The sequence below is a fragment of the Marmota flaviventris genome, chromosome 1, assembly GCF_047511675.1.
Source record: "Marmota flaviventris isolate mMarFla1 chromosome 1, mMarFla1.hap1, whole genome shotgun sequence".
Taxonomy (NCBI): domain Eukaryota; kingdom Metazoa; phylum Chordata; class Mammalia; order Rodentia; family Sciuridae; genus Marmota; species Marmota flaviventris.
Window position 1 is genome coordinate 81,286,241 of NC_092498.1, and position 12,192 is coordinate 81,298,432.

The 12,192-nt window shown below is 39.7% G+C and overlaps 1 protein-coding gene across 1 annotated transcript in view; it reads left to right on the forward strand.

The window, feature by feature from the left end:
- The window catches only part of Dnah11 (dynein axonemal heavy chain 11), a 318,014-nt gene that overhangs the window by 39,930 nt on the left and 265,892 nt on the right, over positions 1 to 12,192 (forward strand). The window contains exons 11-17 of the mRNA XM_027932705.3: positions 552 to 676; positions 1,196 to 1,391; positions 3,443 to 3,547; positions 3,694 to 4,086; positions 11,072 to 11,404; positions 11,614 to 11,868; positions 11,954 to 12,123. Coding sequence (XP_027788506.2) covers positions 552 to 676; positions 1,196 to 1,391; positions 3,443 to 3,547; positions 3,694 to 4,086; positions 11,072 to 11,404; positions 11,614 to 11,868; positions 11,954 to 12,123 — 1,577 coding nt within the window. The remainder of the gene's footprint in view (positions 1 to 551; positions 677 to 1,195; positions 1,392 to 3,442; positions 3,548 to 3,693; positions 4,087 to 11,071; positions 11,405 to 11,613; positions 11,869 to 11,953; positions 12,124 to 12,192) is intronic.

Genomic DNA, 12,192 nt, shown 5'->3' on the forward strand with positions numbered 1-12,192 from the left:
AATTCTTCTAATCAAGATATGAAACACTTTATTTTTTATTTTTTGTAATACTAGGGATTGAACCCAAAGGCACTGAATCCATGCTGGCTAAAGTTACAAGTGAGTAGAAACTGTTAGCAAGCAGAGAAGCGAAGTGAAAGAGGAAAGAAACAGGGACTGACCAGCTCTTTTCTATTTTTTTTTTAATTTTTTATTGTTGGCTGTTCAAAACATTACATAGTTCTTGATATATCATATTTCACAATTTGATTCAAGTGGGTTATGAGCTCCCATTTTTACCCCATATACAGATTGCAGAATCACATCAGTTACACATCCATCTTTTCTATTTTTTGAGACAGGATTTTGCAAAGTTTCTGAGACTGGCCTTGGAACTTGCAATCCTCCTGCCTCAGCCTTCCTCATTGCTGGGATTACAGTCATGTGCCACTCACATAGGTTTTATACCAAACTACCAAAATGAACAGTTACTTACAAGGTTGTAAGGTTACTTACAGGCATCCTAACTAAATGTTCCTTCTCTTCCTCCTCACCAAAATATCAACTTGCAGATTGAACATGGTTGTGTAGTTCTTAACAAGAATATGCCATTTACTTCTGGAAATATCAAATGGGCCAGAGAGATCCTTGATCGTCTTCAAATGTTTTGGTCAAACTTTTCGTCTCTCCATTATCTGTAAGTACTGAGGCCTATGTCATGGTAAATTATCCTAAGGTTACGGGTGGTTTTTTATAGAGGGTAACAATCTGTTCCTATTAGCACTCAAGAGGTCATGGTCTCATTTAATTTTCTTCACTGGTTTGTTGAGGGCACTTCATCTCCATGGTTGTAATATTTTTGATGGGACTCATAGTACATATGTTTACATGTTTCCAGGTCCTTTTTTCTTTACACTTTCTTTCCTCTGTGGTATCTGTTATGATTCTTTGCTATTATTTTTTCTTTCTCCAGGAACAAACACACCTCTAATTATGCATTTCTCTCAACTTGTTGCTGTTGATATTTAGTAAAAGCTTTGGCGTTCCATTCATTTATAACTATATATTTTAAAGCAAAAACAATTCCAAAGCATTTTTTTTTGGTATTTATTTTTTCTCTCCCTGGCTGTTTATGATGTATAACATCACTATGTATATTATTGTAAAATAAGCAGAAATCAGTATATAGAAAAGTAGAAAAACCTTATTCCTACAGATTCTCGGACAATCCTGATGAAGCTGCAGTTTATCAGAAGTATGTCGAAATGACCACTTTACTAGACCAATTTGAAAATCATATCTATAATAAATGGAAAGCTAATGTGGATGAAATCTGTGAATTCAATTTGAATCAACCCTTGGTTAAATTCAGTGCCATAAATGGTCTTCTTAGTGTCAACTTTGACCCAAAGGTAGGGGTTTGGTTTCCTAAGATGTTTTATAGGTGCTATTCTTATCCTTAGTAAATCTCTGAAATATTTCCCGATAGACTTACATTTCCAATCATTCATACTTTATTTTGGGAAAATGTCAAGAGCTGTGAGGAATATAATTATAAACAACTTCCAGTAAGTCTTGCCTTAAAGATGTTTTCTAAGTCTTAATTAATTATTCTTTGTTATTTTTCTTATAATTATTTCTTGGCCTCCCCATTCTTTCTTGAGGGTGGGCTTCATTTCACTTTGTGTCTCTAGTTTCGTGTCTGGCACTTGGTAACACTTACTAAATGTTAGCTCGGCTGAACTGAATCATTAGTTTTTGCCAGATGGTTTCTGGCTTAAATATTTTTATAACAAATACTAGTTTTTTTGGTTCATTGAAGCTGTATCATAAGATTTGGGGACTGACTACATGGAATAAAAATCAGTCGTGTTTTTGGTAGATAGTGGTAAATTTCTATTTGTCATAGTTTCTTTAAAATAAAAAATAAGCTTGTGTATGGTGGTTAAACTCATGATGATTTTAATAAAACAAATAATATAAAAATAATACTAACAGTTAAATAAATATCCAGGATGAAGATTGCCTTTATTAAACAGATCTTTTGTTATGACATGATACATCATGTCACAAAGGGAAATTTCACATTTTGTCAATTTTCTCAATACATTTTGTCAATAAATTTCTCATTCATTACATGTTATGTAATAATATTGCGTATATAAACATTATTAGTGATCATGGTGATATGCACATGTGTACTTAAATTATATGGTACGTGTATGTACATATATATGGTATATATAGATAATATTCGATGTGTGTATATTTTAAACATCTCCAACTCTTTCAGCTTGCTAGATTAGGGGCATAAAATAAGCTTTCTTTTCTATTGAGTTCCCATAGATGTGCTTTACAATAAAGGGCAAAGTTATTTTAAGTTTTCATGATCAAAAACAACATCTGGCTGAATTTTTAGGTAGTAAAGATCATTGTGGGCTGGAGCTGGGGCTCAGTGGCAGAGTTCTTGCCCTGCACATGTGAGGCACTGGGTTCGATCCTCAGCACCACATGAAAATAAATAAACAAAATAAAGAAGGCTCTGCTGGAGCCCAGAATCTTCCACCAAAAAAAAAAAAAAAAAATATCATTGCTTCAGCCCAAAGCCATGCCAAGGGGGTGGGAGAGTTAGTCTTACATACTCCATGTTAGTTATGCTTTGTTTCTCTAAAATATATGCAAAGAATAGTATTATTTTCCAAAGGCTGAATGAACTGATATGTGGCTACTAACACACAATGCAGAGAAGTTCATTGGATTTAGACACAGGGGAATGAAGGAAAGAAGTGTGGAGAGGAATAGGAAAGACAGAATGAATTGGACATAACTTTCCTATGTTCACATATGAAAACATTCTTGTGGTTGTACATTACGTATGATATGTCAAAATACATCCTACTGTCATGATAACTGAAAAGAACAAATAAATTTTTTAAAGTAGCATTACTTTTATTTTACAAATGAAACTCAGAACTCAGTATTTGATCTAGAGGACAGAGGATTATTTCTACTTTGAGATTTCATAAAATAGCTTACAGAGACAGGTTTCTTGAAGTGTTTTAGAGATAGTGTGAATTACCATAGACTTACTCAAAATATACAGAATATTTTCTCTCTGAAAGAAATTATGACAAAATATGCTACTGTCCACCAAAAGCATGACAGGCCATTTCGTATGGCATGTGGATTCCCCGAATATCTTAACTCTCATGATGAAGTTTTAACTAACTTAAAAAAAAAAAAAAACTGGTATGTGTTATATACACGGTAGAGACTGTAAACCTCTATTAGGTTATGGAATGCATGATTTTTTGGTTTTAAAAAACATGAAACAAAAGTCAATCTTGATGATTTGGAAATGTAGTAACCATTGGATGAAATTATAAGTATTTCAAGTCAAACTTGTGTTGAAATAGAATGATATTTTTAAAATATGCAATAATTCTTGCTGCTGTTTGAATAGCTGGTAGCTGTGTTGAGAGAGGTGAAATACCTTTTGATGATGAAAAAATCGGACATACCATATTCAGCGCTTGCCATCTTCCAAAAAAGGAACACTATTTTAAAGGTTTGTGTGTTGGGGGGAATAGAGCATTTTTTTTTATTGAAAGTAATTTTAATTATTAGCATGTAGACCTAAGACATTTTGATGCTTCAAGGAGAGAAAAGAGTGAACATATTTGACCTTTTTTGTTTTGGGTATTCTTTGCTCAGTACATTGGAAACCTTGAACTTCTTGTACAAGGGTATAATAAGCTGAAGCAGACTCTTCTAGAAGTTGAGTACCCTCTGATTGAAGAAGAGCTGGGGGCTATTGATGAGCAACTGGAGGCAGCCGTGACATGGCTGACATGGCAGCATGACTGCTGGGGCTACGTGGAGAAGGTGCAGGCAGCCACTGCGGAGCTGGAGCGCAGGGTTGAACACACGCAGAACAACCTGCAGGTGATACAGCAGATGATGAGGGCCTGGGCTGAGTGTCCACTGCTGCCCAGGAGGGAGCACAGAAAAGAGGCTGCCTTGACTTTGGAGGACAAGGGCGATCTGTTTGCTAAAAAATACAAGTTAATCCAAGAAGATGGCTGCAAGATACACAACTTGGTAGAGGTAATTGCTTTGAAAATTTCAAAAGTTACTGATTTTTTATTCAATTGCTTTAGAGAAGAACAAATATACTTAACCTGATAATATAGACTTCTTTTTCCTTTTTTTTTCTCTGATATTGGGGATTGAATCCAGGGCATTTTACCATTGAGCTACATCCCTAGCCCTTTTTTCAATTTTGAGACAGAGTCTTACTAAATTGCAATCCTCCTGCCTCAGCCTTCAGACTTGCTGGGATTACAAATGTGTGCCAACAGGCCCTGTGTAAGATGCTTTTATTGAGCCTGAAGGAACTTTATGAATGGCCATGTGAAGCAGTTACAGTGAAAGAATTTGTGCGGCTTGTCTGTGATTTCTGTAGTCCTCACTACTCATATTCCTGAGGGAAGAGATTAGAATGTGAGATGTGTTGATCAAACAGAAAGGTTGGAGGCGGAATCCTTATCTTTGACAGGATTGCACCTACATTCCTGGTTGCTATTAATAGTTGCCACCAGTGTGGAACACCTCTTAGGTGTCAGACACCTTGTTTATATCATCTCCTGTAACCCTCTGAGCCGTCTAACAAAGGCAGCAGAATTACTGTCCTTTTAACAGACATTTGAGTTTTAAAATAGTAACAGATGCTATTTTTCTTTTTGGTATTGGGGATTGAACCCAGGAACAATTAACCACTGAGCCACATTCCCAGCCCTTTTTATATTTTATTTTAAAACAGGGTCTCACTAAGTTGACTAGGGCCTCACTAAATTGCTGAGGCTTCCTTTAAACTCACAATCCTCCTGCCTCCGCCTCCCAAGCTGCTGGGATTACAGGTGTGTAACAGGCACTATTTTACCAAAATAAGATAGGGAGTGGGGGCACAGTAACAAACAAAACCCAGCCCCTGTCTCATGGAATTTACACTCTAGTTGGGAAGATAGCAAGAGAAAATAACAAGTGCATAATAAACATGTCAGTTGTAACAGGAACAGTGATGAAAAATAAAGCAGAAATAAATGATGGGCTGCAGAAAACCAAAAAGGGGTGAAGTGCATTGGGTATCAGGAAAACGGGGTTCTAGAAGTGAAAGTGCAGGAACCTTTTAGATGGAGCAGGCTATCCAGTCCAAGGATCAGTTTGAGAGCCAGCATGACCAAAGCAGAATGTGTGTGTGTGTCAGGGGCGGGGTTGGGGGGTGGGAATGGTAGTAGGGGATGACATTTCACGGAGCTAAGAGCATACCAAGTGTGTGGCAGGCCATTCTGAGGATTTTGGATTTTAGTCTAGAAACAGCTGCCAGATTTTCTTGCTCAGAGGCTTTGTCTGTTGTCTGTAAGCCAAAGGTGAGCAAGGAAGTGTAGACAGACTATTAGGAGCTTACTCTTATAATCCAGGTGGGGAATAAGATACTTTGGATCAGGGTGGGAGAAAAGAGAAATCAAGGATGAGTCATTGAGTAGGAGAAGAGAGAGATCAAGGATGACTTCAGTGTTTTTAGTCTGAGCAGCTGGGCAAATGAACTTTCTCGTGAGGATATGGGGAAGACTGGTGGAACATGTTTTGTAGGAAGAAACAGGACTGGGCTTTGGATAGGTCAGAGATGTTTGCCCCAGCAGAGATTTTGAGTTGGCTGATATTGCCAATGTATGTTCAAGGACCGAGCCTAGATGAATAACCCAGAATTAAGAATTGTGAGCATATATATGATATTTAAGACATGGAGTTAGATGAGGTTACCCAGGAGATTGTCAATGGAGTAGAGGTCCAAGGGCTAGCCTTAACAGACTCTCTGAGGTCAGAAAGATGAGGAAGATCCTTCCAAAAATAGAATGGTAGCCTGGAAATTACATTTGGAAGGGGAAGAGTTCAGCTCTGTCCCATCCCAGCTTAGGATCCAAAACTAGGGCAGAGGTTGAGTGTCAGATGGGACAGATTAGAAGTTACTGATGACCTTGACTTGGTGGAGTGGCAGGGTGGAAGCCTGACTGGAGTAGACTAAGGAGGGAATGGGAGAAATGGGAATAAACACATCCAGTGAACTCTTAACAGATTGTTGTGGGGCATACTAAAAACTGGGTGGTACCTAGGACATGTATGTCAGGGTTAGAATTTCGTTTTTAATATTGGCTGATGTTCCTATGTCAATTGGGATGAATCAAAACATTCTTGGTACATCATTGTGGGAATGTAATCTAACAAATACATATAGATGTTGGCTTTAGGTAGAAGAATGGAGCATTTATTTGTAGTCAGGTATTCAATAGGTACATGTCTTATAGGTGGGCAGAGCTGGAAATGGGAATGTGGGTAAGTTGAATTCTTACTGTTCTTATTTCTTAAGAAAAAGGGACAAAAATAAGTGTATTCTTTATTTCTCCCAAGCATCTTGTTATATAGAATCTAAATAGGTATAGTCCTTAAAAACAGTTATTGTCCTTGAGCAGAGCAGGTGAACCTTTTCCCTTGGCTTCTCTATCCTGTAGCCATCAGTGTGATGAAAGTGCCCTTCCAAAAGCTGGAAGCCAGAGTTTTCAGTCTTGTGTCTTCTAGAAACAGGGCTTAAATTTTTCCATGTAAGAAGTGAAGGTCCTTGTCTCTAGGCTACCTCTCAGCTGGAGAACAATGGATTATAGTGTCCCTCCTGGAAATTGTGTGACCCATCCATCATCTAACACATCTTTATCAGCCTGTCATTCATGCATTCAAGACATATTTGCTGTGCGCCTCCTGTGTACTCAGCAACATTCTTGGTTTCTGAGATATATCAGTGAACAGAACTGACAAAGATCCTTGCTTTCATGGAGATGAAAGTCTAGTGATGGAAGAGAGAGAATGGAATTCAGATTAGAAAAGACGAGAGATGTTGAGAAGCAGCAAGTGCTGTAGATTAAAAGATAAGCAGGGCGAGGGAATTCTGGAGTGTGGAGTCGAGGGTGCATTTTAAACAGGATCAGGGTAGACTGCCATGAGAAGGTAAGGCTTTGACAAAGACTTGAAGGCTGTCAAGTCAGCCAGGTGAGCATTTGAGCAGAGTGTTAAGGCAAAGGCGATGGCTGCTTGGCAGGAGCTCCTTGGCCAGGCTGAAGGTAGACCAGGGAGGTGAGAGTAGTGGGAACAGAGGGAGCAAAGTAGAGGGTGATCAGGTAAGGCAGAATCTGGTCTTTATCCTGCAGTCCACAGAGTGTCCCTGATACATTTCAGAAGAGGAGTAAATACAACGTGACTTTGGTTTCCACAGGCTTTCTGGTTGTTATGTTGAGACTGTAGGGAGGTGAGGGAAGAAATGGTGAGACCTGGTAGGTTGCTCTAGCTATAATTTAGCTATCCTAGTGTAACTGAGCTGCTATAACAAAAGACCTTAAACTGGGCAGCTTGAAAACAATAGATGTTTATTTCTCCCAGTTCTGGAGATCCAGGTGTCAGCCTGGTCAGCTTCTGGGGAGAGCCCCCCTCCAGAATGTAAACTGCCATCTTCTCACTGTGACCCCAAGGTGAAAGAGTCAAACAAGCTCCCTCTGGCCTGTCTTATAAAAGCACTAGTCCTTTTTATGAAGGCTCTGCCCTTGTGACCTAATCACTTCCCCAGTCCCATCTCCTATTTCCACCACCTTGGGGTCTAGGATTTCAGCACATGAATTTGGGAGGACACAACATTCATACCCATCGTAACAGATGACAGTGCCTGGACCAGGTAGTAGCAGTGGAAATGTGAGAAGCAGCTGAATTCTGGAGATATTTTGTATGAAGTGGAACAATATCCTAACAAGATGGAAGTGGGAGGTAAAGAAAGAGACATAGAAGGCTTCATTTCTGATCAAGAGGAAGTTGCAGTGTATTCAGAGAGGAAAAGCTATGAGAGGAGCTGGGTAGGGAGATCAGGATTTCAGTTTTACATACGAGTTTGGGGTGCCCCTCCATCAAGCAGAAGAGCTGGTCATGTAATTAGATTTACGAGGCTGGAGTTGGGGGTAGAGGTCCACTCTGGAAATACAAATGAAAGAGGAGTGGCTGGCCATGAGAGTTAAGCCAGTAGAAGAGGTCACTGAGAACATGAGCACAGCTAAGCCATGGAAGAAAATGGAGGACAGTTGGCCAGGGCACTGTTCTCCCTTTGAGAGACTGGATTAGGGGCTGCCAGAAGTGCAGGAAAGGGGCAGTGGGACACACAGCAGAGGAAAACCAGGAGGGTGGCATCCAGGAAGCTAAGTGAAAGAAGCATTTTGTAGATTTTCTTACCACACAGTACGATGTGGTACACTTGATGTCTATGGTGCATATATGTATCAAATTCCAAGTTTGTCTGAAACATCTAAGTTGTGATTGTTCACACTCTTGACAGCTTGCCAGGACAGACTTTGTCTCTGCCATCTCTGATCACAGTCTGTATTAGCATCCTGCAGCTGCTAAAACAAAGCAACACAAATGGGGCTTTTAAAATGACAGAAATTTATTCCATCATAATCTGGGGACTGGAAGTTTACAATCAAAGAGTAGGTAAGGCCCCATTCCCTCTGGTACTCCAAGGCCTGAGTGGCCAATCAGAGGATTATGGGGTGTCCTCACATGTAAAGAAGGTATATATCTGGAAAAAAATTTTTTTTCTCAGCAGTGTCATAATTAAGCCCTGCCATTGAGTATTCCAGTCATTCCTTGGGTTTCTATGAATCATTATGTGATTTTTAGATCAGTCCTATAAACTGTTTATGCACGAGAATTTGTCTCATGGAGGACAGATAATGGATTACAATTTCTGGTACATATTCTATATAATAATTGTTTTAAAGTACTCCCCTAACTGTAGTGTAGGGGTTTTAAACCATTCAGATTTATTAATCTCCATTTAAATGCATTGAAAGTATGGCCCACACAAGACATGACTGGAAATGTAAGACAAGGTTTTGTGGAGCCTGTTCAGAGAATAAAGTTGGAATTTAGAAACTAATAAATGGGTTCTCCTTTTTCTTTAAGTCAAAAACCAAGCAGCTTTGAAATCACCATCTCCATTCACAGAACGAGGGAGAGCTTATCATTTGGGGGAATATAAGCCAACTTCCTACAGAAGTTTAATGTTTGTTCCCATACATTGTGTCCTTCGAGAGGCCCCACCCTGAACCTTTGGCTTGTCAGCATGTGACTGAAGCCAGTTCTGGGGTGCTGGTGAGGACTGGGGCTGGGAAACAGGACAGTGCGGAGGTGGCTGGCTCAGACTCTTTGTGCTATATCCTCTGGCTTGTGTGATGTCCCTGATTTCATTTGGAGAATGACAAAATCTTTCCAGGTGCAGAGAGAAAAGAAAGGGCAGAATCTTGGAAGAGTGGTCTGGAAGGGATCTAAGTGACCATTTGGTGACTTTCCTCTTTCTTCTTTCTTTTCCCTTTACCCTAATATGTGAAAATACATTTCCTGTAAATGCCACCAGTGATGTGAACCATCTCTCTAGGTATGAGAAAGCATATGTGATGTGTCACAAGAGGCCTACCCTGGGGGACACAAGAGGACTGGTTTCTAGTCCTAGCTCAGCTGCTAACTTCTTTTCTACCAGAGTGATAGTGTGTGATAGATCTTTGTTTGCCTATCTTCAGAATGAGTGAGACTGAACATGGTGCTTTTGAGGGATTGTTTTTTATCTTTTGCTCTAAGATCTATGCTTTTTCTTTCTACTGCCTACTAAGGAACTGGGCTGCTGTGTATAGCTTCTCAAGATGTGTACTGTGCAACTGCAGGAGTGTGGGTCACATAGACTATACAGCATCAAGGGTAGTAGATCTTAAATTCGGAACAACATACCCCTAGGATTCTCTTTCCTGCCCTGCCTTATCAGGAATTGGATTCACCTCTGTCATTGTGATTCTTGCACAGAGCATACACCTTATATCCTGGGTCATGTAGCCACAATAAAGATGATCAAAGATGGCAGAGAGTATAGTTTACCTCACAATCAGCTCTTGTTCCAGTATCCTTTTTTTTCTCTGTGCTCCAGTTTCTGCCTTGGCAACTGCTGTCTGTCCTGTGTAAACTAGGCAGACTTTGCCACGAAGATAGTTTCTCTGGAATCAGCCTTATCACCCACCTGACCTTTTCACATGGTTGCCTCTAGGCCTAGCTCATGATATGCCCAATTGCAGCTGTCCTTAGCTACCTCTCTGTCTTCTGGTCCTATTTTGCTTCACTGGCCCATCCATTATTTTGCCCACACTCTCTGGAAATGCAGGGGTGAAACAAGGCCACATTTTGGAAGCCTACAAGGAGCTGAGACTTTCCAGTCCAGCATTTCCCAAGCTGAGTTGCACATAGATACTTTGAAAAAAAGAAAGAAGAAGAAGAAGAAGAAGAAAGGACACAGTCTGTGTGTCTGAATAAAGTTTGGCAATGATTGCACTAAACCAAATTCCATGGACTTCAAATAATAGGGATGCTGGGAGTCTTCAAGTATAGGCTCAGGGCTGGGGCTATAGCTCAGTGGTTGAGCACTTGCCTCACATGCATGAGGCACTGGGTTCAATCCCCAGCACCACATAAAAAATAAATAAATAAACAAAGATATTAAAGAAAAATAAAAAGAATGGGCTCAGCCCTTCCCTGACTTATCTTCAGATATCCCATAACAGCCTTCTTAGAGGGACCAGTATGAGAAACCATTTCCTTTCAGGCAAGGCCACGTCCAGGCCCATGTTGAATTAGGACACAGTGGGAACTAGAGCCCAGATCTAATACTTGTAGCATTCACTGGGAAACTTGTGTGTTTCCTGTCTTTATCTGAAGATAGCAATCTTCACATTGATTTTTTTTTTTCTTTAAAGAATGACTTTTGAATGTACATAGTACTTGAACTCAGTGTCATAAAATCCTGCTCAGGTCTTTGCCGTCTGGCTTAACGTCTGCAACCCAGTGTTTGGATTTTCCTGTGAAATGCACTCCTTTCCTTAAAAAGCCACTTAAACAGAAAGCTTTTATCTTTATTTTCATTACTGTTAATAGTCATCTATTAATGCTTGTCTGTTGCTAGGAAAACAGGAAGCTCTTCAAAGTTGATCCTTCTCTGGATACCTGGAAAATCTATGTAGAATTCATCGATGACATGGTGGTGGAAGGCTTTTTCCAGGCAATAATGTGTGACTTAGACTTCTTTCTGACAAATACCGAGAAACAACCAAAACCTGCACCGTTTTTCCAAGTACAAATGATCTTAACACCCCCTGAGATTGTGTTTAAACCTTCTTTGGAGAGAGAGGCTGGGGATGGCTTCTATGATCTCGTAGAAGAAATGCTGTGCAACAGTTTTAGAATGTCTGCCCAGATGGAGCGAGTAGCAGCACATCTGGAAATCACCAATTATCAGGTATTTGAAAGTGGGTATTAGCTTTTTCCATTAATTCAGAAATAAACTAGGGTAGTGGGAATCACAAGGAAAGAAGTTGGTAAAACTTGCTTAATTTTTTTAGATTGAAATCTACTCTCCCTTTGAAAAATGACCTCTGCTATGTTGTATTGCACATAATTGGCATCAAGGTTCACTTGACTCTCTGCTTGGTTTTTCTTCTCCTTTAGAATGACATGGATAATATGTTAGGCCTGGCGGAGGTCAGGCGGGAGATAATGAATAGAGTGGCAGACGTCATCAGCAAAGTCTTGGATTTCAGAAACTCCCTGGAGACCTATGCATACCTCTGGGTGGATGACCGAGCTGAATTTATGAAGCATTTTCTCCAGTATGGTCATACTGCAGTATCCGAGGAAATGGATGCTCATGCCAATGAAGAAATCCCCGAACAACCACCAACTCTTGAACAATTCAAAGAACAGGCAAGGAAAACTCCCTAACTTATGTTGTAGTTAATTGGCTTTCTAATGGAGCTGTTGTAGTTATTTTGTTTTTTCTTATCTGTAGATTGATATTTATGAAGCTTTGTATGTTCAGATGAGCAAGTTTGATGACTTCAGAGTGTTTAATAGTTGGTTCAAGGTGGACATGAGACCTTTCAAAGTGAGCTTACTAAATGTGATTAAGAAGTGGAGCTGGATGTTTCAGGAGCATCTTTTGAGATTTGTCATTGACAGGTAGCCTTTATATTTTGATAGTCGAAGTTATACCAATTTTTTTTCTTGGTTGACTGCTTTCTAATTGAG